The 22,434-nt window shown below is 54.9% G+C and overlaps 9 protein-coding genes across 9 annotated transcripts; 3 read left to right on the plus strand and 6 right to left on the minus strand.

The window, feature by feature from the left end:
• Positions 1-154: 154 nt before the first annotated feature.
• On the minus strand, positions 155-2,584 carry IE81DRAFT_173577 (MFS general substrate transporter). Its single transcript, XM_025510651.1, has 4 exons — positions 1,858-2,584; positions 1,321-1,792; positions 988-1,247; positions 155-906 (listed from the first exon to the last, which is right to left on the minus strand). The coding sequence occupies exons 1-4, from the start codon at positions 2,426-2,428 to the stop codon at positions 491-493; spliced, it is 1,719 nt and encodes a 572-aa protein (XP_025368639.1). The 5' UTR covers positions 2,429-2,584; the 3' UTR covers positions 155-490.
• Positions 2,585-3,413: 829 nt separating this feature from the next.
• Positions 3,414-6,039, plus strand: IE81DRAFT_367416 (hypothetical protein; the record flags this gene model as incomplete). The annotated part of the gene is made up of 3 exons (XM_025517080.1): positions 3,414-3,883; positions 3,956-4,869; positions 4,922-6,039. Exons 1-3 carry the CDS (start codon positions 3,567-3,569, stop codon positions 6,037-6,039), a joined length of 2,349 nt encoding a protein of 782 aa, XP_025368640.1. The 5' UTR covers positions 3,414-3,566.
• Positions 6,040-6,218: 179 nt separating this feature from the next.
• IE81DRAFT_348289 (hypothetical protein) lies at positions 6,219-6,893 on the minus strand (the record flags this gene model as incomplete). The annotated part of the gene is made up of 3 exons (XM_025516241.1): positions 6,219-6,494; positions 6,582-6,762; positions 6,838-6,893. 3 exons carry the CDS (start codon positions 6,891-6,893, stop codon positions 6,219-6,221), a joined length of 513 nt encoding a protein of 170 aa, XP_025368641.1.
• A 2,217-nt stretch (positions 6,894-9,110) lies between these two features.
• IE81DRAFT_173651 (hypothetical protein) lies at positions 9,111-11,470 on the minus strand. Its single transcript, XM_025510652.1, has one exon. It carries the CDS (start codon positions 11,190-11,192, stop codon positions 9,258-9,260), a length of 1,935 nt encoding a protein of 644 aa, XP_025368642.1. The 5' UTR covers positions 11,193-11,470; the 3' UTR covers positions 9,111-9,257.
• A 278-nt stretch (positions 11,471-11,748) lies between these two features.
• IE81DRAFT_330878 (hypothetical protein) lies at positions 11,749-12,421 on the minus strand (the record flags this gene model as incomplete). The annotated part of the gene is made up of 2 exons (XM_025515213.1): positions 11,749-12,093; positions 12,212-12,421. 2 exons carry the CDS (start codon positions 12,419-12,421, stop codon positions 11,749-11,751), a joined length of 555 nt encoding a protein of 184 aa, XP_025368643.1.
• A 494-nt stretch (positions 12,422-12,915) lies between these two features.
• On the plus strand, positions 12,916-13,742 carry IE81DRAFT_324473 (UPF0057-domain-containing protein). The gene is made up of 3 exons (XM_025514238.1): positions 12,916-13,014; positions 13,095-13,187; positions 13,274-13,742. Exons 2-3 carry the CDS (start codon positions 13,131-13,133, stop codon positions 13,403-13,405), a joined length of 189 nt encoding a protein of 62 aa, XP_025368644.1. The 5' UTR covers positions 12,916-13,014; positions 13,095-13,130; the 3' UTR covers positions 13,406-13,742.
• A 1,600-nt stretch (positions 13,743-15,342) lies between these two features.
• On the plus strand, positions 15,343-15,848 carry IE81DRAFT_348293 (hypothetical protein; the record flags this gene model as incomplete). Its single annotated transcript, XM_025516242.1, has 4 exons — positions 15,343-15,389; positions 15,485-15,570; positions 15,660-15,684; positions 15,776-15,848. 4 exons carry the CDS (start codon positions 15,343-15,345, stop codon positions 15,846-15,848), a joined length of 231 nt encoding a protein of 76 aa, XP_025368645.1.
• Positions 15,849-16,147: 299 nt separating this feature from the next.
• Positions 16,148-17,457, minus strand: IE81DRAFT_173743 (glycoside hydrolase). Its single transcript, XM_025510653.1, has 3 exons — positions 17,122-17,457; positions 16,615-17,045; positions 16,148-16,535 (listed from the first exon to the last, which is right to left on the minus strand). Exons 1-3 carry the CDS (start codon positions 17,299-17,301, stop codon positions 16,319-16,321), a joined length of 828 nt encoding a protein of 275 aa, XP_025368646.1. The 5' UTR covers positions 17,302-17,457; the 3' UTR covers positions 16,148-16,318.
• A 1,994-nt stretch (positions 17,458-19,451) lies between these two features.
• Positions 19,452-22,150, minus strand: IE81DRAFT_324477 (hypothetical protein). Its single transcript, XM_025514239.1, has 5 exons — positions 21,473-22,150; positions 20,956-21,385; positions 20,218-20,865; positions 20,012-20,119; positions 19,452-19,923 (listed from the first exon to the last, which is right to left on the minus strand). The coding sequence occupies exons 1-5, from the start codon at positions 21,949-21,951 to the stop codon at positions 19,783-19,785; spliced, it is 1,806 nt and encodes a 601-aa protein (XP_025368647.1). The 5' UTR covers positions 21,952-22,150; the 3' UTR covers positions 19,452-19,782.
• Positions 22,151-22,434: the final 284 nt, after the last annotated feature.

The raw sequence follows: 22,434 nt of genomic DNA on the forward strand, positions 1-22,434 counted from the left end.
CGCAGCCTCTACGCCAAAGTCAAGACATGCCGAAACGTACGGATCCGCGATTGCAGTTCTCGAGACTCGATCGACTCAATCAAGACCACTCGCTGCATTTGTCCCGCACGACGCATCGGTACACAACACTCAAGACTTGATCCTCACGATGCTGACTGTCTTGACATGATTTTTTTTGTATTTGACACACAACGTCCGTGGCTTCCGGGCGCGTCTGACTTTCAAAGACGTCCCCGCACTCTCTTGGCACGCTTCTTCGCGCAGGGTCTTGAAGCGCCAAGCAACCGGGTGGGGGCGGTGTCAACGTCACTGCCACGCTTGGCAGGACTTTCCACTCCATCTGATCACAATCAAGGTACGCAAGCGACCGACAATAATGTTTCTAATAGCTGTTGTTGCTACAATCGGGTACTTGGCGCTCGTGATCAATCCAGAGTGGTGAGGTTTGAGGACATTTATCCTCAAGGTCTCGTGGGCAAGGACAACAAGGTCAAGCCTCTTGCGTCTTTTCGGCATCTTGCTTGGCAGCATCCTGAGCCAGGCGTTGTTGCTCGCTGACCTTTTTCAGGTTCTGCCACTTGATGAAGGGAAGCGCAAGGACGATGGCGCATGCTGTACCCAAGCCCGCGTACCACACGTCTCGCAGCGCGACGTTGTACGCATTGATGATAGTAGGTAGGAGAGATGCAGGGACCATCTTTGCTAGCTCGGTCACGCCGGTTTTGGCGAGCACGCTAGCGTTCAAGCCTTCGACGCCCGCCAGCGTGCTCTTCAGCTTGTTGGCCAGCAAATTCTGTGCGACGGACACGAAGATGGCACCCCCCATTTGCTGGCTGAAGAAGTTGGAAGCTAGAGCCAAAGGCAAGTCTTGAGGATCAACATTCGATTGCAAAGCGAGCGATGGGCCTGAAAAGACGGAGGCAACCAACTTGGTCAGCTCGCTGAGATGTACCTTTGTCGGCATGCGGATGCTGAGTATATGCTCACTTTGCATTCCCAAGCCAATGCCAAAGCCGTAAAGAACTTGGAAGCCGATCCATTCGGGATGGGCTGTACCTGTCGTCCACAGGCTGATGAGACCCATTCCCACAGATGCCAGGACGGGTGCCGCGACCAATTGAGGTCCAAAATGACCGGTCCGTCGAGCGGCGGCTCCTGACAAGATCGAGGCGACAACGAGACTCAGGATCACTGGCAGGGTTTGATATGAGGAGTGGAGCGCTTCCGACTGCTTCACAGCTTGAAACCTTTGGAAGAGTGAAAGAGCGGCGTCAGCTTTGCGTCCATTTCGAGAGCGCTCGGTCGGAATGATGAACTTACCAAATGGGAATGTAATAGATGGCGACATTCATGGAACCCGCCAAGCAAAAGGTGTACCACAGAGAACCGTACACGGTTCGTTGGAGGAAGACGCGAGGCGGAATGAGAGCTCTGTCTCCAGCGTACCATTGCGAAGCAACGAAGGCTAAGAAGAAGACGCCAAAGATGACTAGCAGAGCAACGACTCTGGCGTTGCTCCACGCGTAGGCAAATCCTCCGAATTGCAAGGCGAGAAGTAAAGCGACGGTGGCTGGGACGATGAGGATGAAGCCGAGAGGATCGAGCTGCTTGATCTGCTCGAAAAACTTCAGGTTTTGACGCTTTCCATCGTCGACATCTTCTGGCCGAAGGAGAAGCGCAACGATGAGTATGGCAAGGGCCGCGCAGGGCACATTGATGTAGAAGCACCAGCGCCAGGAGACTTTTTGGGTGAAAGCTCCCCCAATGAGCGGTCCGAGAGCACTCGAGGCACCTTTGATAGGCAAAGACAGGCTCGTCAGCACTCAGTCTCACAGCGATTATACGCAACCCACTCACCAATGACGACGCCAAACATGGCCATGATCATCGGACGTTTGTGCAGCGGGACGATGTGCAAGATGATCTGCAAGGCGCTTTGCAGAATGCCAGACGCACCGGCACCTGCAATAGCACGACCGAGGATTAAGCCGACCGAGTTGGGCGTAGCTCCGCATACAGCCGATCCGACCGCAAAGATGAACATGGCGGACAAGAAGATCGGTTTGACGGGATTATGTTTGCAAAGACGACCAAAGATGAGCTGCAAGCTGGCATTGGTGAGCATGTATGCTGAGCCGTACCATCCGATGTCGTTGGGAGAATGAAAGTCATCCGTCAGACGTGGGATGGCCACGCCGATGATGGTGCGGTCCAACGAGACGAGGAAGAGACTGAGGATGAGCAGACAAAGGATAGGTAGAGTGCGGAGCAGTGGTAGCTCGCCAGTGCTGGATGGTTTCTCTCCAGCCTTGCCGCTCTCTGCATCCTGCTCGCCAGCTGTAGTCGTTGCGGTACTGTTGTGACCGGAAGTCTGGACGGACTCGCGACGGTCCGAAGGACCAGCAGTGGGTTGAGTGATGCCAGACATCGTGAGTCAGGGTCTGCCAAACGGAGTGCGCGGTGCAGTGTAGTGGAGCGGAGTAGTGATATTCACACCAAAAGTGGATGAGAAGCTTGTATCGAGGCCCAGCAATGTCAAGCCCATCTCTGGACCCCTTTATATATGTTTCGAGCATGCTGCATCAACGCGCACTCAATCTGATGCATTTCAAGGAATCGTCTCACACGGGAGGGGAGGGAACATACGTGATGTGACTGTTGTATGCTGACATCGGGCAGGTTCATGGCCCGGAGCGGGTCATGAGTCGTGGATGTGATTGAGGCGATAGGGTGCTTGGTCATGGTCGCCCGATTTCGATGCAGGAACTCATCAGAACGGACGCTCAATAGTCCGCGCCGATACTCGATGGGCCGAGAAGCCTACCAACAGTCACGTGGAGACCGGATTGTCCGATCCGAGACAGAGCTCATCCAAAATGAGGATGAGTCGTGCCTGACGTACGCGGGGAACATGCTCTCCTACTCGTCTGCATGGTCTTGCTTGCATATCAGCTTGTCGTCCCATGTGCTCATGAAGCGCTTCAATCGCTTAGCTGTGCTCATCTCAACCCTCGTCGCCTGCGGCGGGTGTGCCGTGTCCAGATGATCTTTTGAAATATAAATCACGTGAATGTGTTGCGTGCTGTCCGCTATCCCGGCGCCCACGCCGGACTCGCGACTCGCGACCCAACACGCTTATTGACTCAAGACTGCATGCTACGTGCTGCCGCGGGAAAGTCACGATCGAGTCAAGCGTCAAGAGTCACAACGGTGTGCTTTGCCGCCGGCTTGAGTCTCAGAGTCTAGTACACAGCTGCAGCACGCGCGAGGTGCGGCGCTGCTGCGCCGCAAGTCGCTCGTTAGCGTGCCGTACCTGCAGAGGAAGCGCTCCAGCAGAGCTCGTAGATTCGTGACCACTCGTGAGTGGCAGGGGATTGCATTCAATTGACCCAATTGTGAGTAGCAGTGATGGAGTGTGACATGTAATCGTGAATGATCAGCAGTCAAACGCGCGGTCTCGCTTTCATGACTCTACTTTCTACCACCACCACGCTGTGAAGCGATCGAAGGGCTGGCTCTTCAAGGCTGCAGACACGGTACACAATAGACTGGTTGTCTTGCTCAAGATGCTGCCCGACCGCAGCGGAAGGAATGCGTCAGTGGCCACTGCTCACACACAGCCCGATGTGGACTCAAATCGGACAAGAAGCTCAATGTCTTCCCATGCCACTACGTCCATGTCCACAGCACGCAGCGCCACCCATTTTCAAGGAGGCTTCTCTTGCGATCTATGCTATAGACGCAAAGTCAAGTGTGACCGCGGTAATCCCTGCGGGTATTGCACACAGAGAAAGATGGAATGCGTTCCTTCGGTCATCGAAACTTCCGACAGACCTCGAAAACGTCGTTTTCCAGAAGCCGAGCTGCTGCTCAGAATCAAGCGGTGAGCGATGCGGGCACATGACAAGACAAGACGATTGATTGTGCAGACTGATCCGGAGCCTTGTACGCTTAGCTACGAAGCTGCTTTGCACGCCTACGGCGCCGATGTGGATGCCATCCGCGACGGTACGGCAACGCCTGGAGCTAGCGATGGTACTAGCGCAGAGCATGTTCCGGGCGAGGCGCACAACCTTTCCCTGACCGAGGCCCCCTCCGAGTCCGGCGAATATGCAGAGACTGGTCCAGAGCAAGAATTTGATCAAATTCAAGGCTTGTTAGAGATTGATGAATCTGGTCGTCGCAGACCTCAAGCTTTGCTTCGTCACTTGGATGGCATCTTCACCAATGATTCTTCCCATCTATTCTTTGGCAAAAAGTGCGAAGCTTGTCAAGCTCCTAAGCCAGTCTTTGGCGATTCACATCATCCGGACCCTTTCGCGATGCTCAAGCTGTGGCAGGTATACCTAGACAATGTACATCCAATCGTCAAGCTCGTGCACGCACCCTCGGTTCAACGCAAAATGGCCGATCTCGGCTCGAACATGGGCGACGCCCCTGCGTCTCATCAAGCGCTCTTTTTCGCAATCTACTCGTGCGCGATCAACTCACTGAGGCCATCAGAGTGCCAAGAGCTACTGGGCTACGACCGAGACTCGCTTTTGGAGCGATGTCAACAAGCAGCAGTCCTCTGGTTGAGCAAGGCAGAATTGTGGCGTACGAGCGATCTCACCGTGCTACAAGCGCTCATCATTCACCTGACGAATATCTCTGCATCCACTGATCCGCGCTCATATCTATGCTTCGTAGGCATGGCTGTCCGACTCGCCCAGCGCCTGCGAATTCATCGACCAATATCTATCAAGCCACCTCAAGCACGCCTAACAACCACCTTCAAGGTGCAGCCAGAAACCATCGTGGAAGTTGAGTTGTCAAAACGCCTGTGGTACGAGCTCAGCTCATTGGATCTCAGAGCGTCAGAGAAGAGTAGTGAGTAGTGCTGCTACGACAGCCCAATGAACCCAGCGATCTAACGCCGCAGGCTTTCCCCTGGCTCAAGGCATGGGAACGGGTGAGCTTTGGGGCCAAGCCTACCTTGATCTTCCGGCTCCTCTGAGCGATGCGGATCTCGCTGCTGCTTCAAATCTCCCGACCGCGAACAGCATTGCGACACCATCGTCAGAGATGCTGTTCTGTATGATCCGCGCCGAATGGGTTCGTCTGCGAGCCGACGTTCGGGAACGTCAAGGGCCCAGATCTGGCTACACGGAATTCAGCTCGGCACGTATACCCTTCGTGACCAAATTGAAGATCATTGCCGATTGGACGGAAAAGGTGCGGGACAGATGGCTCAGACACTGTAATGAAGCGATTCCCCAGCACGCCTTCGCCACGCTTTGGACAGGCCACATCGTCTGTCGGATGAAGATGACGAGCTACCTGTGCGAGGAAATGGCCCTTGAGCGCAAATTCGTCGAGACGCGCGACCCAAATGCAAAGGATCAAGTGGCCCGAGTTCGGGAGGAGCTGACCGCAATCTGCTGCGACGGTCTGGACCAAGCAAACACCCTGCGCAACGCAAAACGCTTCGATGGGTTCTCATGGTGGACCCTCTCTCACATGCCTTTTGTCCTCCTTGTGCATCTCATCCGACTTCTTCGCGTGATTTTAGTCGGACCGCTCGCCGATCGTGGCTGGATATGCGTTTCTGAGAACTCCAGTGCCTTTAAGCGGATCGTACCCGCTACGAGCACCTTCATTCGCGCCAGACGCTGGGGTCAGCTCTTCGACCCACTTATACTTGGCGCTTGGAAGGCGAGACGAGCGGTATTGGGAATGCAACCTCACGAGCCTGATCCGGAATTCATCAAGGAGATCTGTCGAAGGTCGGATATCATCATGTACGACCGCAGCGCACAATACGCCAGGGCTGCGACAGACAGCACGCAGCTTGCTGATATCACGGACGCACCCGGAGGATTACCTTCGGGACAGACGCCCAACGTAGGCATGTCGTCAAGTCAAGAACCCGATCAGGATCAGGTGGACTGGCTCGTCTCTCTGCTGGGCGATGCCGATCACGACTTCGACTGGCAAGGCTGGCTCAATCAGCCCGCGGAAAACTCTTTCGATATGACGAAGCTGCAACCAACGCTTTGAAACGCGGATCGCATCAAGGCGCCAAGTTGAGCCCCCTGATTCTATCCTTGCCGGACCGGACAGTATTGTACAGTATCAAGCACATCTGCATTGCACTTTATCGCATTTACCTCGGACGGTGCATCCCAGCAACCCCAAATGGGCGGACATTCGACACGGCAGACGTTTCGCAAGAGTGGCTATGGCTTGACGGGATATTTGGGGGGCCGACGAGCATTAGCAGCCTGCCTCTTCTCCTCGGGCGATTTCTTCGAGTCCGCCTGTCTCCTTAGTTCTTTCCTCTCTGCGCCTGTCGGCAGCGTCTTGGTCGTGCTCTCCAGATTCGAAAAGAGGACTTCGGTCTTGGCCGTGTAGCCCGGCCTGTTCATATGGGTGTAGAACAGGGAGACTTTTGGATTGTGATTCTTCAATCCCTCCGGCTTCCAGCTTCCAAGATGCTTTAGATCTCCGGTGTGCTGTCGGCCAGAGGCAGTCAGCGCCGGTCGCAGGGTAGAGGTCAGTGCGCGGCTCTCACATTGTCTAGCAATGACGATTGGACTCACCAGGTGATTAGGTCCGATGTGATCCCAGGAAGTAGGTTCCGTCTTGCGATTGCCATTCAGCATCGTCCACTTTCCACGGCTTGTTCTTGCATCGTACTCATGGATATGGTACGGTATCGCCATCCGCTCACCCGCCGGTGTTAGTTTGCCAGGTCTGTAGATGGTTGTCTTGTACTGTATCCTGTCGTCGGATTACAGCGGTGTGACAGAACGTCAGCCATGGTCTGCTCGCTGCTCTGGCACTGCTTGTACTCACGCTTTTATATCCTCGGGCCTAGACTTGGTGACCTCCGGCTCATGAGCGATCACCATTGGCTCACTGGCAATCGCCTTGGGCTCGTGTGAAAGCACCTTCTCCGCCGCAAACAATTCTCCGAGGCTAGCAGCAGCTGTACGCTCAAAAAGTCTAAAGGAGCACAGAAGCATGAAAGGGTACACTTTCATCTCGTGCCGTTTGCCGACTGCACGAGTTTGTCGATGCGAGGAAACGCTTGGTTGAATGGTGGCGGTTTCAAGTCCTGCTGTCTTCGGCAGTACCTTTGTCAGCAAGGATGCCAGTGCAATCAGAAATGTTAGGTGTTGCAGACGACCGGCGCCGTTGAATTGGACAAATGTTGGGAGCGAACAGCGCGGGACAGAGCGAGGGTCTGGGTGTAGTGGTAGACTGCAGAAATGGCGCTCCACCGTTATCACGTTCAACGGCAGCACGTAGGCTCTTGCGAGGCCTGCTTTGACGTGTGCAGAGACTTGGTGGCAAGATGAGCTTTGTGCAAACCATCAAACAGTCAGCTGACCTCGATCGGTGTATGGTCCATATAGAAGATCGATCGAGCACGTTGAGCGCCCTGCCGGTATTGGGTCAATTAGCCCCGACCTCGGCGGTCGCCATTGTGCTCGACGATTCACTCATATTGCTTGCGGCGGCAGAGCTAATCGCAATCTGAGCAGCCTAGCTGTTTCGTCGTTGCTCCCCGTTGCGGGCGTAGCCGCGCGCATGGGCGTCTTGTCGTGAGTTTGATTCGAGCATGGATTTTGCGCGGAACCGAAGAAGCGTGGATGCTGCCCAGAAGATAACATAGCTAGCGCTCCACTCAAGACTCGAGCTACGACTGTTACCCCACGCCTCTACCTGATACTTGTTGCCAGACTTGAGATCTGTTATTGAGTCGACACAATTAACAAACGACGTGCTGTGGTGCTCGAGAGCGGCTACTCTCGCGTGTGACAATGTTTTGTCCGGCATGCTCGGGATTGAGCGATGAGCGCCTTCTAGCACCTCATGCACCACGGACGCTCGTGCCTTGGCGGCATTCACTTGTGCAGACCGCCTTGCCGCCGTGCTGCTGAGCAAGACAAGCGTGTCAATTGGGAGAAATGCTGGTATATAGCCAGCAAGCCACAGATTCGCAGCGATTGCTGTGCTACGCATGTTTCGTCTCCATTCACATTCCCAGCCTGACACTTTCTCCTCTTGCCTCTCGTCACTCAATCAGCAAACCCCAACGTGTTTCAGGCGACGCAGGACGCCGGTAAACACCTTGAAGGTGATCGCGCATCTCGCGTCTCGTGCTTCGGCAAGTGAAGCTCCGCATGCAGCTGCTAGGATCAGTCCGCGGAGGACGAAGGATGGCGATGAAGAGGATTTGCGTCATCCTAATGTTGGCGCTGCTCCTTGCCAATCCGCAAGTGGCGTCCTTGACATTCTTGTTCAAGAGTCGCAAGAAGGGCTCACAGGTGAAGGTGTGAGTATTGCGCAGAGGACGCGTAGGGCGTCTAAGGGAGTGGCAAGCGGGAAGACGCAAGAACAGAGAGGCAAGACGTGGCGCAATGCGCACGCAGCGAATGGAGGGGCCGGCATGCACGCCTAACGTTCTCTCTGCGCTCCCTCGCACACCAGCAACCAAATACAAACGAAAATTTTCGACAGCACAGGTCGAATCCAGCATGTCCACGTGTGGGACGCTCGGACGGGCCAAAAAGCCTGGACACGACTGGATGGCAATAGCTATAAGGACAAGCACTTTGATCACTTGGATCCACATGAGCTCGTGAGTGGAAAGCTGAACAGAGTCGTGAGTCTGCAGTCGCTTCGCTAAAGTTCGGGAAATTTCTGGCCTTTCCGGCCGAATTGGTAGCATACAGCTGCAGCGACGTCGGCCCGAGCCTCACAGGGCATCCATTTCCTCACGCATATGAACAGCAAGGGTTGGACAGCTCAGAAGGAATACGTATTGTCCGACGGAACGAGAGATCTTGAATTTCTAAAGGAAAGGCGGCTCACCAGAAGCCCCTGCCGGCCTTGTAAGGCCGGGCCGCGTTGCTTGGCGACCTCCACGACCTCCAAAGAAGCCTTGAAGCAATCCGTGACACAAGGACACTGAGGCCTCACAGCGCAGATATTCCGCCGCACCTTGCAGAATCGATAAGCTTTGCCAACGCGGTGCATTAAGTTCCTTGACTGGCTGCCATTGTATTTTCGGGCTCGTTGGCTGAGGGCGGGACGTCGTGCTGATGCCGTATTGCCTATTTATTAGCGTGTAGAGTCGAACGAATATTTCTGAGCAGGAGCCGAAGCCAATGCAGCAAGCTCGGATAGAACCTACACGCGAGCTCGGGCCGAGAGCGCTCCTTGCTGAGACGTAGCATATCACTGAATGTTTGTTTCGGACTCGCAACTTAGAGAGCGACATCGACTGCGTCTCGAGGAAGAGTGTTGGATCTAGCAATCCGGCGCACGCGTCGCCACCTGGCCTGCCTTCGAAGCGTCTCTGGGATGATCCTCTTGTCTACCCACACAGGCGAGGCTTTCTTCGTCTTTGCCCTTGCTTTGCCGTTTGATCGGCCCGATGGGGAGCGAGAGGAGGATGACGAAGAAAGAGAAGCAGGAGGAGTGTAGAAAGCTTCTTCAGAGTCGTCGGACCATCTTCCCTCTGGCATCGCAATTGAGCTTTCAGAGTGAGACCTAGCCATCGCCGGCATGTCAGTAGCGGATGGCCTGAGAGAGGAAGGCCGCGGAGAGTACAGGGAAGATTGGAAGGTCAATGGGCTCGAAGGTCGTCTTGATGCTTGCTGCACTATTTCTGGTCTATTGAGACAAGAGAATATCGCGCCGCGTCGACTCAGAGCCTTCTTGTTTGGGCTGCCTGCTTCTAGCGAACCTTTCGTGCAGGCTGCTTTGGTCGACTCCTCGCTTCTGCCCAGTTGCCTCATTCTTCGAGCGCTATTGGAGACGCTCATGGGATCCGAAAGCATGCGCCAAGCTTTTGTGGAAACGTCTTGTAAGGTAACTGTACTGGCTAGGGGTGGGGCACGGCGCTTCAGAAAGTAATGCTGCGCAATGACCGTGGCCGGGACAGCTCCCTTGCAGTCACCGCACGAATGGGCGGCGCATCCACGCGGCTGAGTGTGGTCTAGCGAGACTTCCCGTTTGATGACATGTTTCACTGGATCCTCTTTGAATAGCTCCCCCAAAGTCTTTGATGGACGGCCGGCTGGAGAGAGAGGGGATGTTGACCAGCGATTCGAGTGGGACGATGGTGCGACCTTCCCTTCTTCAGGCAGCTCGCGCATAATACTCGAAATGTCGTAGGGGTCTGTCGTTGACGGGCGGTGTGGCGATGGTGCAGATGCGATGCTTTTGCGAGGACTCAGCCCTCGAAAGCTGCCATCTGTCTCTGGCACCGGCCTGGCACCATTGGACTTGAGCCATCCTCCGACTTTGCGAGCACCTTTGCTTGCCGTCGACCGCATCCCTCTTCCGAATCTGGAAAGGGGTTTCCAGACTCGAAGTATGGGGTCCTTCGTTGCCATGTTTGGCTTTGGCTTTCTCAATGCATTCCTGGCTAGCTGGGCCAAAGTCCTTCGACTGAGTGCGCTGATCGGCTCAGTTGGGTCCGGACCGGGCGGGAGAGAGCCGGTAGGCTTCGCACTAGCGGGAGCACTCCGCACAGCACACGTCTTGGCCGTACCGCATGCAGATCGTTTGCGCAAGGGCGCTGCCTCAAACATCTCGGGCAGATCCTCCGCGAGCTTTGCCAGACTTGGCCTTTCGCCGTCATTGTCATCGCCTGACCTTATCGTGCCGTGATGGTGGCGCGGCTGTTGGTGGCGCGCGCGCGCCGCCTCGTACATCCCAGCAAGTCGACGATTCTCGCGCTCGAACCTCAGGCGGGCTTCGGCTTCGACGCGCTCAAAGTGGGCCTCGTCGTAAACCTTGCTGCTCGCCTTCGATGTCCCGCGGTCGAATCCTGAGCAGCAGAAAGGCAGTGCGCGCGTGGCTAAGCTATAACCGTCTGTAATGCCTCTGCGTATTGAGCCCAAAGACGGATTGGAGTTTATACGATATCTTGCACGGAGCTTCAACACGTTCGCGATGGAGCATCGCAGACGAGGTCGCACGCTCGAAAGCGTGCTATCTGTGCAAGAGTCGGACGTACCAGAAGGGCCGTCATTGCTCTGAAGTATGACGAGGGAGCCGACGAGAAGGAGCGCTCCTATTAAGAGCAGCAATGCTTGGGGAACGTGTGAGGCGAGTGTAGTTCTCTTTGCTCTTGAGCACTTTTCTGATTGCAGCCCCTTCCCTTGCGGCACGTCCTCGTAGTCTGTGACCATATTGCGGCACAGCTTAAAGCAGCAATGGAAATTTGGCAGAAACAAGGTGTCAAAGTATGAGCGGAAGCGATTCCGCCCACGAAGCAGCTGCTGCTTGAGGTCGAGACCAGCTCGGAGGGCAGCTTGAGCGTTGAGCTTAGCGCAGCGCAGCAAAACATTGAGAGTCGGTATGCCCTCTTCGAAGGTGCTGAGCAGCTCTTGTATGCTGTCTTATACAAAATTTCGCATCTGACTTTCGTGATGGCCAGGCTCCGGCGTCGAGTATTGAGCAACGTTGAGCCGTTGTGCGGTTCGAGCGGCGTAGCATTGCGTTCATTCCGTCGGTCAGATTTAAAGTTTGATTAATGCAGGAACGCCCTGTGGGGCGGCGATGAAGGCGGCGCAAATGCAGGGACTCGGCTCCTCTTGTCGCACGACGCCCGCACAGGACTGACACCTCAGATTCGGAATCTGGAGCGCTGCGTGGCGGACCGTGCCGTCGGATAAGCAGCGATCCTTTGACACTTGTCAAAGAGCGGTGCCATAGAGGGTTGCCAAGGCAGGATGACTTGCCAGCTCAGTCATCAGCATCAGGTGGAATGTCTGCCTCTGCGACGTGAACACCGCGAAGGCGGTAAAGTCTTGCCACTTCTTCCGAATCTGGGTCTTGCTTGCATAACTGGTGGTTCACCAGCTCGTGGTGCGGCTGAGCTTCTTGTTGTTGTGGTGGCTGAAAGCTGAAAACGCCCACCGGTCGAAGGAGCAACCTGCAAGGATGGACACTTCTGGGAGGCATGGCGATGCCAGCGCTGACAGCAACGCCGGAAATTCCAACAGCCGTCTGAGTTGGGGCCCAGACTTCATCACTTCCTAGCAGAGGCCAGCTTCCATCACCGTGCCATTTGGCTTTGAGCGACCGCACCTGGAGGTGGTGACGATGATATCAATGACCAATGAATTCGAAAGAGTAGGGCACGCTTGCGTGTCTGCGCAGGGCTGATTTTGCCGCCACCGAGTGGCAATCAGCAGGCTCGACTCACCGCAGTGGCCAGCGGTATGCCGCGTGGGTGGAGCGGGCACAATTTGCCACTGTCGAGTGCTCTTGCAAGAGGCTGGAAGGCAGGCCAGTTGGTGGCTAACTCCTCTGCCGCAGGCTGCGCAGCTATCAGCTGATCGATCGCAGCAAGTGCCAACTTCAACTTTGCTCCTCGCTCGACATTTTCACCCTTCGGCGTAGTCTCTTTCGTCATCTTGATTCGGCAAGACAATGTGCCGCTTTCGCAGCGAGGTGGCTCATTTGACCCTATCCGCTACGGCTGCTGTCTAAGTCGAAAGGCGCACGGACACCGTGCGCTAAGCCGCCCTTGACTTCGTCAGCCTATACCCATTTACGCATATATATGGTGAAAATGGTGGAGGTACGTGCTTGAGCATCCATCGTGTCGGAAGTATAATATAGATGGTGGCTACGCCCCCACCGTTGCCTCGCTTTTTACGATGATGCAAATTCTCGACTCAAGATTCAACTTGTCTGGAATCGTGAATCTATCGCGGCCTTGCAAGTCACGTGGAGTGCCCCCGCGCGCTAATAATCAAGAATCACGAATCACGAGCGCGGGGGAACGCGGCAGCAGGCTTCGGCACCGCGGCAAGAAGCCTTGAGCTCCTAAAACTGCCCCGGGCAAATTCACCGCAGACTGCTGGATGGGAGCATGCATGGATGCCCCAACTCTTGACTCAAGCTCTGCTCTCTCTCTCTCTCTCCCCTCATCCACAAGCTCGCACAAACTCCATATTCGTGATTGTGATGCACACGGCAAAGTGAAACCTAGCAAGCATCCCAGTAAGTCAAGGTCACGAATCTCGGTGCGTTCACAAAATCTGGCGCTCGCGCCTCTCACGAACGGTGCGTTACCTCCCCAGAAACCGAATAGCGCCTTTTCACGCAAGTGCCTCAAGATGGCACAGCCTTCGTCAACCACGGATGTGCTCCTGTACTTTCTGGCACTCTTCGTGGTACGTCATTGTGACCATGCATCGATGTCCAGATCACGCGGGCCTGACATTATGTACCAATGTCTCTACGATGCTCATCCTCACAGCCTCCCGTACCTGTCGCCATCAAGCGCGGATGTGGTGCTGACCTGATCATCAACATCCTCCTTTGGGTTCTCGGCTGGATCCCGGGCGTCATCCACGCCTGGTGGCTCATCAGCAAGTATCCAGAGTACTGAACAGATTCTCAAGACCAAGCGGGAGCAGATTCGAAGCAGCCTATCTTCAAATCTCTGCCAGCTCCATTGTGGACGACTCCTCACATTGAGACACCTAACGCACCGCACGATACCCTTCATGACCCCATTGTCTCCTAGATTTTCACGATGCCTCTCAAGCCGAGCGAAGGTCAAGCTCCCAGACACACCTCATTGAGGTGTTGACCGTTCAGTGCAATACGACTGCGCGAAATGTCGATGTTCAGGGGTGATGAGCGAGCATGCATTCGGGGCGAGTCACCAGATCTGGCCTGAGAAGCGAGCAACTCTTCTGTCTTTGAATCGAGCATCTCGCCTGGAGCAAGAAAGACATTCGAGATGGGCTTCGCTGCTTTTTACGCCAAAAAAAAAAAAGGGCGCTGACGTCAAATGTACGTGCCGGCAGTGAGGCAAAGTGTCCTTGTGTGGATCATGCTACAAGTCATGCCTCGCATTGAAGCGATCGCGGATGGGCTGAGCCATCTTGGTTTAGTCGGATCGGATGTAGGGACATCCCCGTACCCCGCCGAGCGGCTCGTCGTCCCAGTGGCAGACTCGAGGCACGCAAGAGAGCTGTCCTGCGAGGTAATTTACAGCAGGATGGTCGACCAAGCCTAAGGGAAAAGAGGGCTGGCAATAAAGGCCGTGGGATCATGCATCATACCCGCTCGTCCTAGCGCATGCTGAAACGGGCGGGACACAAGGGCATCGAACCAAGCGTGCGACTTTTGAAGCCACATAACGAAGTTGCGACTTGTCCCAAATCGAGCCTCGCTCAACGTCCCTGCAGGACAATGTTTCCCAAGCTCAAGTGAACCGATCGCTGCATCGACTTTGCCTGACGTGCCGGCGTCGTTCTCGAATGATCATGCAGTGGCAGCATCGTCAACATGGTCCTGCACGAGGTGGTCCGAGTCAAGAAGCGTAAAGACGAATCGGATCATTTGTGTCTCAAGTTGATAAGAAAGAGTCCACAAGTCGTGATTTCTGAGTGGATGTAGGCCGAAGCGCCTGATTCGCGCATCGAAGATTCATCAATTTGATTCAAGATTGTGATTCGCGATTGCTCGACTGCATGACCATCACGTGATGCCTTCGTCACCCAAAAAAGGCCCACCTCACAGGACGGAGCATCGGATGGCCGATCGGAGCGTCCATTTTACTCACGACTCACGATACGCAACTCTATCGCAGATTCGTGATGGTGACAGTCTGAGTGTACCTTGACTGCTTATCGAGTCCACCAGACGATCAGATGGAGGTGAGGGCGAGGCTGTGTGACAGACCTCGTGGGGCTCATCATCACCCTCGCGGTCGCTGTGCAGCTTGTTGGAGCGTCTTTAGCGTGGGCGCAGGTACGACGTATCGGTCAGAGTATAGGTCCTCCTACTGTATAGCAGCAGCGCAGGATATGGCCATCAGAGCAGTATTGTGGCGCTGCTGCTGACGACGGGGACTACCAAATGCGCCGCGTGGTCTTTTCATCGGCTCCTGCATGATTAAACGCGGCGTGGTGCTTATTGTGCTGCACCTTGAAGCCTCCCCACGACACACCAGCAGGGAGCAGGCGGCATGCAGCAGCAGCTGGGCGTCACAGCAGCAAGCAGCTGGCACACGTTGAGTCATGTATCAAGGCTTCACATTCACGATTCATGCGTTCACATGGACCATCGGGAGCGCAACTCCGAGGGCTCAATCACGATCGACTGCTCACGACTTTGATACGAACACAATCAGAATTGGGCAGCGAAGTACCCTACCTCCCCGCGACAAGGTTCTTTGCTGACCGCGTGTATAAGAAGGCACCACTTCGATGCTCATTCTGTGACCCACTCTCCACCCACAACGACCCCAAATCTCCAAAGCAGCCTTCATTCCTTTACAAATCAGCCAATTCAGCCACGCATATACGCAGCAAGATGGTTCACACTACCGACATCATCCTCTACGTCCTCGCCATCTTCTGGTGAGCAAGCTGCGCGTGTTCACAGCAGCGCCAACGTTGAGCCCCCTCGGGCCAAGCTGACCGCGCGAGTGCTTCCTTGACCTTGTCTTTGTCAGGCCACCCATTCCCGTAGCCATCAAGAAGGGATGCCACACCGAAGTGATCATCAGTGTGATTCTCTGGCTTCTCTTCTGGATCCCAGGTGCGTCGCTCTGATTCGTCTTCTCACGTGCACGCGCGCGAGCGAGCGCTAATGCTCCGCCTTTGCATCTCTCTTTGCGCTTTTCGTAGGTGTCGTGTATGCAGCTTACATCATGTAAGTCACGGTGGGCCTGACATGGCCTGGCTTGGCTCCAAACCAGCTCTCGAAGCTCATGCACCTCTCTGTCCATACTCCCTTTCTTCAGTCACAGCAACCCTGAGGAAGAGTCATCGCGCAACAATAGGCGTGAGAAGAACAGGTACTCCAGCAGGTACTAGAAGAGTCCACCTCCTACCTCTTGGTGCGAACTGAGCGAATCGACTTAAGCTGCGTGAAAGTCTCGTAACATCAGCGCACGCAGAATCCTGAAGATACCCTTTCCTCTCGTACATGCTTGTCAGCCCCATTTGCTTAGTCTTTTCTCCAAATCAGAAAGCATGGTCCGAGGTCTCTAAAGAGAGGCTTGCATTGCGCGTCTAAGTGGTGCAAAACGAGCTAAGATACAGTTCGCAGAGCGATGACAGGAAGAAGAGACGGGGTATTGCAAGAGCTCTGAAGTAAAGAATGGGAAAGCCGATGACGTGGAGGTAAAAGGTGACAGCAAGTGCAAGTGCAAGTCCAGACCCAAAAGTTGGTGACGCGGGGAGAGAAGGATAGCTAGGAAACGACGCTCAGAATGGCTCGTCGCCTTTTTTGTCTTTCTTTTTGGAGGGAAGATGTGTAAAGGAAGGTTTGTTGAGGGCCCACTCTACCCGCTCTTGTAAAACTTGCCCAGGATGGACAGGGAGCCATCTGGCATGAAGTGGCGGTTGCGCTGGCTGCCGTAAGAGTCAGGTGCACTCGCAAAGGTGCCGAAGGGGCTGATTCGCTCGATGTAGGTTTGGTTCAGCATCCAGTTGGTAGCTGCGTAGTGGAAATTCCTAGCAGCGTCGATGGATGGTCCACCGTCGTTGGTGTTGAGACCACTGAAGAAGAGATCAAAAAGCATGAATTCAACACTCTAATCTTTCATTTCTGCGGCAATTGGCGCACGAGACGACTCACTATTCGGTGACCCAGATGGGCTTGTTGTACTTGCGCGCCTTTTGCACGTAAGCTTGCAGATTCGCAAGAGGGTTCTTTTGCGCGGAGCCGTACCAGTGGATGGCGATAAAGTCGACATCACCGCCTTGCTGCTTGAGCGCGGCAAAAAATTTGTCAAGCCAATTGAAGTCCCACACGATCTGGGGGCTGGATACCCGAATTCCGGTCTTCTTAAACGGTGCCAATTCCTTCATCCACAATGTGGCAGCAGCGGTAGCATCTGGCAGATTAGATTGACCAGAGACGTCGGGCTCGTTGAATGCGAGGATGGCTTGAGGTTTTGTTGCCCTCAAACTGATCTCCTTCTTGCGCAAGTTCCACTTGTCAGTCTTCGAGGGGCCCCAAAAGCACGGTACCCATTCGATGTTGGGAACTTCGGTGAGCGGTCCGTCCTGCGAGGCAAAGCACGCAAATGAAAGTGAATAGGGTGCTACTGGTTGTGATAACGTATGCATGCTCTTCGCTCACCTCCCAGTGCCAGACCCAGTCAAGTCGAGATCTGTCTCCCAAGCTGGTGCCAAAGATGCGTGGAGACCAGCGGCTATCTGCAGCCCATGCCAATCCTAGCCTAGCAGCTTGGGCGGTGGGTGCGAGGGATGAAGCAGCTGCAGCCGCAGCGAAGGCGAAAGAGAGATTGAGCAATTTCATTGCGGAGAAGCGTGGCTGCTAGCAGAGAAGTGCGAGATTGACGGCGGTGATCCGCGGTGAGCTGCGGTCTGATTAGATGTTAGGTTGTGCTCGCGTGAGAGTGGCTTAGCCGTGGATGTTGAGCTTGCAATAATGGGTTGTGCGGGTCGACGGTACTCCGAGATGGACATGTCTCAGACGCTCTTTATACTTTTCACATACGGTCCGAGGGACGAGCTGCGTCCATCGCGGAAAGCTGCTGGAACACCAACGGTCTGTGTGTGCCGTGTCTGCCATGGCGTGCCTTCCGCGACATAGCATTCACTCGCTGCGATGCCAGTCGTGAGTTGCGTTGCGCGTCATTCGAGAGGCCTTGCTTGCTCCATGAGGCAGGCAAAGCCAGCCAAGCATCTTGGCTTCCGACACGCCGCCCCCTCTGTTCAGTGTCGAGGCCTGCTGGAAGGCGGCAAGGTGGACGGAACGGGGAAGTGAACTGACCGAGCAGTCCGAGCGGAGCTTCATCATGAACGGGAAGCTGAGTTCCGAATGGCAGACCTCGGGATGGCTGGCTTCCTGCAGCCGAGGCTCAAAAGGGGTGTCCTCGATGAGATTGAGAGCGCTGTAATGCCCCACGATCCGCGATTGTTCTCATTTCTCAGATCTTCGGGACCGATTTTGCTGTTGGAGAAGCACATCATCAGAGTTCAATCCGAATCTTGAGTGTAGGCAGGAAATGAAACATGGTTTCGAGCTCCGCGCGCTCAGCAAAAGAAGCGCGCCATGCAAGACAGCGGCTACACGCGCGGTACTCACGACTCTGCCTGGAACGGGAAGGATACGCGCGTCAAGCCACAATCTGCTAAAAACGCGGGAAGCTCGACTTTGCAGCATCAAAAACGTGCGTCGCGTTGCGTTTTTCTAGCCTTTTGAGGTGTGAGGGACGGGTCCTGAATTGGCGGAGTCTCAAACATCAACCACGCATCTACCCGTGGACCTGTCTGTGCCTGTGCCTGATCGCCAATAAAGGGGCAAGGGGCGATCGAGACTGATTCAGAACTCAAGACTGCTGATGTGCGCGTCTGTCCTTGTTCGCACTACTTCTAACCATCACGACGACGTCGAGTATTGCCGCCTCCTCTCAAATCACGCCAGAACGTGGCGTCGCTCGAAGAATCGTGATCATTGAGTGATTGCGATTGACGGGATCGCTGTGCTGCATTGATTGCATTGGACAAGATTGCATATGTCGAAATATGCAGGGTGTGCGCCACATCAGCATCCGCAAAACATCTTTCGACATGAACACGTTCCAGTACCATGCGTGCTCCACATCTACCACTACTCTCACTCGAACAATGAAAATCTTTGCCAGCGTGTATGTCTGCGAGGACCCGCGCTTTTGAGTGTTGGGCGCGAAGGGCCGACGCTCAAATAGGAAAGATGCTCAACACCATACCGCGCCTTTCCGTGCCGAGCTGATGACGTTGTTCCTGAATGTGTGTACCATAGACCGACCTGCCCAATGGGGACTTGAACCTCTTGGCCTTGCGGAGGGCAGCAGGAGCCTCGCGAGGGCATCGGAGAAAGGCACAATTGAAGAAATTTGCGACTGGGCGGAGTGTAGAGTGCAGCCAGGAGAGGAAAGATCTTCGATTGGGAGGAGATCGAAACGTGCCGAAGCCGATGCCGGGCATGCCCATTAATTCCTGCCTGCTGTGCCACTTTTACGTACTGCTACCGGATATACCGTCCCCTTTGCGAGCTTCGTCCCCAAGCGGCGAGAGGCACGTGTGTGCGAACCGCGCACACACCGGCTCGGCGACCTCGTAAACGGATCTTTCCGGAGACTCGTTCAAATTGTGCAGCCTGCTGCCTTCTGGCTTCATGTTGACCCTAGATATAGCGCACGCAAGCGAATGACAAGCTGTCCGCACCACTGAAGAGGAATGAGACGAACCACGTGCCTGATTTGTGCGCTGCTCATTCTTGATGATGGCATGCAGAGACCAGCCAGCTCAGGGCTCAAAGAGCGGGACGCGCGGGACCGGTCAATCGGGAACGAGCTGGGAATACTAGCGTTGATCTGCAGGAACATCCCTTCCCGCAACGCCGTACATAGAGCAAATCAACGCTCTGGAACATGGAAACTATGGATTCCAGGAAGATCGATTGTCGGATGAATGTTGTGATTCAGCATGCTTCCCGTGCTTGTGCTCACCTAGTGCAGCTTTGCGAAAGGGATGGTGCAAGTAGGCACAGGCTTCTCATGGTAAGACGGTTCTTTCGCAGCCAGTCGCATGTGGAAAGGATCGCGTGGAGAACCTTTTCAAACGTCCACGGACAAACGCTTGGTTGCCTCAACGAGGGTCGACGAAGCAAAGCAGATTTGCGACGAGAGGTATCACTCAACTCGAGCGATCCGCGCGTGATCGAAGTGGATAGATACAGGCCGCGGCATCCGTGTGACCGTATCATGGACCAGTGCGTAGTCTGCGACATCCATCACTCTTCCTCATCTTCGCTGTCAGCTACTACCCTCCTGCGAGAGCGCTCCTTGGCCACATCCCCAGCAGTTTCACCATTCTGTGTGGATGCAGCCAGCTGCTGGGCATCTGCTTCAGCTTTGCGCAAAGCCGCGTCCTCCTGAAGTAGTAAATCAAATGTAACCAGAAAGGTCAATGAGGTCTTGTGACCCTTGCGCCCGGGTCGACAGTGGCTGCGTGCAACTCACAATACTTTTCTCAGCCCTTTCAAGGTCGTCTGGCTCATCGTCCACGTCCATGTCGTCCTGCGCCGACTTTTCGGAAGATGGCGAGCCCTTGTCGGACACGATGAAACCCTGCAGAATGAGCCGTCAAGCCAGTAGCGTGTTTATCTCAGCTGCGTCCGTCAATCTATTATGGCACGTGTGGATACCCATTAGCGACAGACACTCACGTCATCGCCTTCTACATCGCCGCTGAGCGCAGCTTCTTCCTCTTCGTCAGAGGCGTAAGTCGCTCCTTGATCGTAATCGGCTCCAGCTCTGCCAAGCCTTCTTCTGCCTGCTCGCGAATCCCAGAATTCTTCATCTGCGGCTCCGAGGCCACTCAGACCAGCATTCTGTCTCCTCTTCTTAGCAGCCTTTAGGCTTTCCAGCCTCTTTTGCTTCTCGAGAGCAGCCTTCTCTTCCTCTGGGTCTTTAGCCCTCGTATCGAAAGCCATTTGGGTCACTCTCGCACCTCGTGAATGCTTGACTGCTCGAGCTAGACGCCTGTGCGTCTCTGATTGGGTGTCTGTCGGTCTGAGAACCATGGATCCTGCGATGGGGCCTTCCGAAGCTTCGATGTCATCGCTGTGATGAACGAAGAGGTATGTCGACGGAGCGGAACTTGCAGAGTATCTTGCGGCTGATCCATCTGTGCCGCGCTGACTGGCTTGGGCGCTAGGACCTTCCGCTTGCGGCCTGGATTGCGCGTTCGCTCCGCGTGGCGCTTCACGTGTGCCTGGCTCGGGTATCTGAGTAATGTCGTACAGCTCGTCGCCCAGCTGAAAGGATAATGTTCCATCGCTCCATCGTACCACTCGTGTGTTCGATTGTCGCAGCTATGAGCACAAGATGACGCAATGTCAGTGTCGGTACACCAACCATGGCCGGGGCTTGTTTTGCAGATCGCGCTGCTAGCAGCTACTTACCCTTTTGCCGCTTTCGTTAATTTCTTTCTCTGGTGCCCATCTCCACCGCATGGTGCAAGTGCTCGCTACTGTCGCCCTAAGACCAGGATCCTGGATCCGAGCAATTTGTTCCCTCGTCCTCATGATTTCCGCTTCATCACTGCTCATATCGAAGGTCTTCGTATCAAAGGGCGTTGTCTGAAAGCCCACAAAATTTGGTAATTTGGTGATCCAGTGTGGCGCACCTCTGCGGACAGGAAGGGAAGGCAGGGAAAAATCGGCATGCTGCTCCATCTCCGCTTCTGCTTGAGCTTCCGCGTCTTCTTGGGTCATCCCGATACCCATGGGAGCATCGTCTTCCAAGTGCTCCAGTCTTCTTTTGGAGGCCGCGGCTTCTTCATCGTCCTTTGAGATGAAGGAGTTTGACCGAGCGGAGGAGGGTGAAGCAGCGCTGGAAGGAGAGCCACGTGCAGTGTGAGAATTGCACAAGCCAAGCTTAGCTGGCCTAATCACGAATACACGCAGATCCTTTACTTACGCCTTTCTTCGCCTGCCAGTCTGCCTTATCATGGCATCGTCATCATCGTCCGTGTCGCCGACAGCTACCGCTTTGTCGGCCTGTTCAGCACCAACATCCTCGACGTCCTCATCATCATCCCCGAACAGATCTCCGTCGTCGTCATCATCATCTGCATCTTCTTGTTCGCCTTGAGGCTTCTCAGCTTGCTGCTCCTCGTCATCGCTTCTAGGTTGTGCCAGCTCGACAGGCAGTTCTTCTTCTTTTTCGGCCGATGTGGCACCTTCCCCGTCCCTGATCGGGTGTGCAGATGAAGATGTTCCCGATTGGTGCAGCGGCGAGTCCTGATCATCCGGCAGCAGACTGTTAGCAGCAGCTCTCACCTCAGGCGGTGCTTCTGTCCCTGCAGATGACGCTTCAGATGAGAGCGCTTCCCGAGCTGCTGGGTCGGCTTCCAGGTTGTCGGCTAAAGCAGGATCGGCAGTTGCGTCCACCTCCATGGCTTCCGACTCCAACCTATCCGTCGCTAGCCTGTTCGGCTCCGACATTCTTAAGCCAGGTGTGCTCGAACTCGAGCCGGGGTGCGTGACGTAAGCGTCGCACGATCCAAAGTCGAGCGAAGGGAAGGCGCTAGGCGTTTCAGTGCCTATCGAAGAGTCAGTCGCTGCTTGCACGACGAGTCAGGAGTCAAGAGTGGTGGGTGGCTCTGTTCACGAAGTGATCGCGCGAGATCGCGCGTGCACTAGGAGAAGACCAAGACTCGCGAAGACTAACACTTCAGTCACGTGATTACGAGTAGGCGGCAACTTTGAACCGCACTGACCCCTCTGAATTGCGCACGGCACAGCACCTTCCGGGCGGTGCTGTTGACGCACTTTGACTTGTAATGTGCACACGCACTCGTGACTGTGGTGACTTAAGACTGTTGTGTGTGTATACCTGCAGCTTCTGGTGTGATCACGATTCGCGACTTGAGTTGCAAC

This window comes from Ceraceosorus guamensis (assembly GCF_003144195.1).
Source record: "Ceraceosorus guamensis strain MCA 4658 unplaced genomic scaffold IE81scaffold_42, whole genome shotgun sequence".
Classification (NCBI taxonomy): Eukaryota; Fungi; Basidiomycota; class Exobasidiomycetes; order Ceraceosorales; family Ceraceosoraceae; genus Ceraceosorus; species Ceraceosorus guamensis.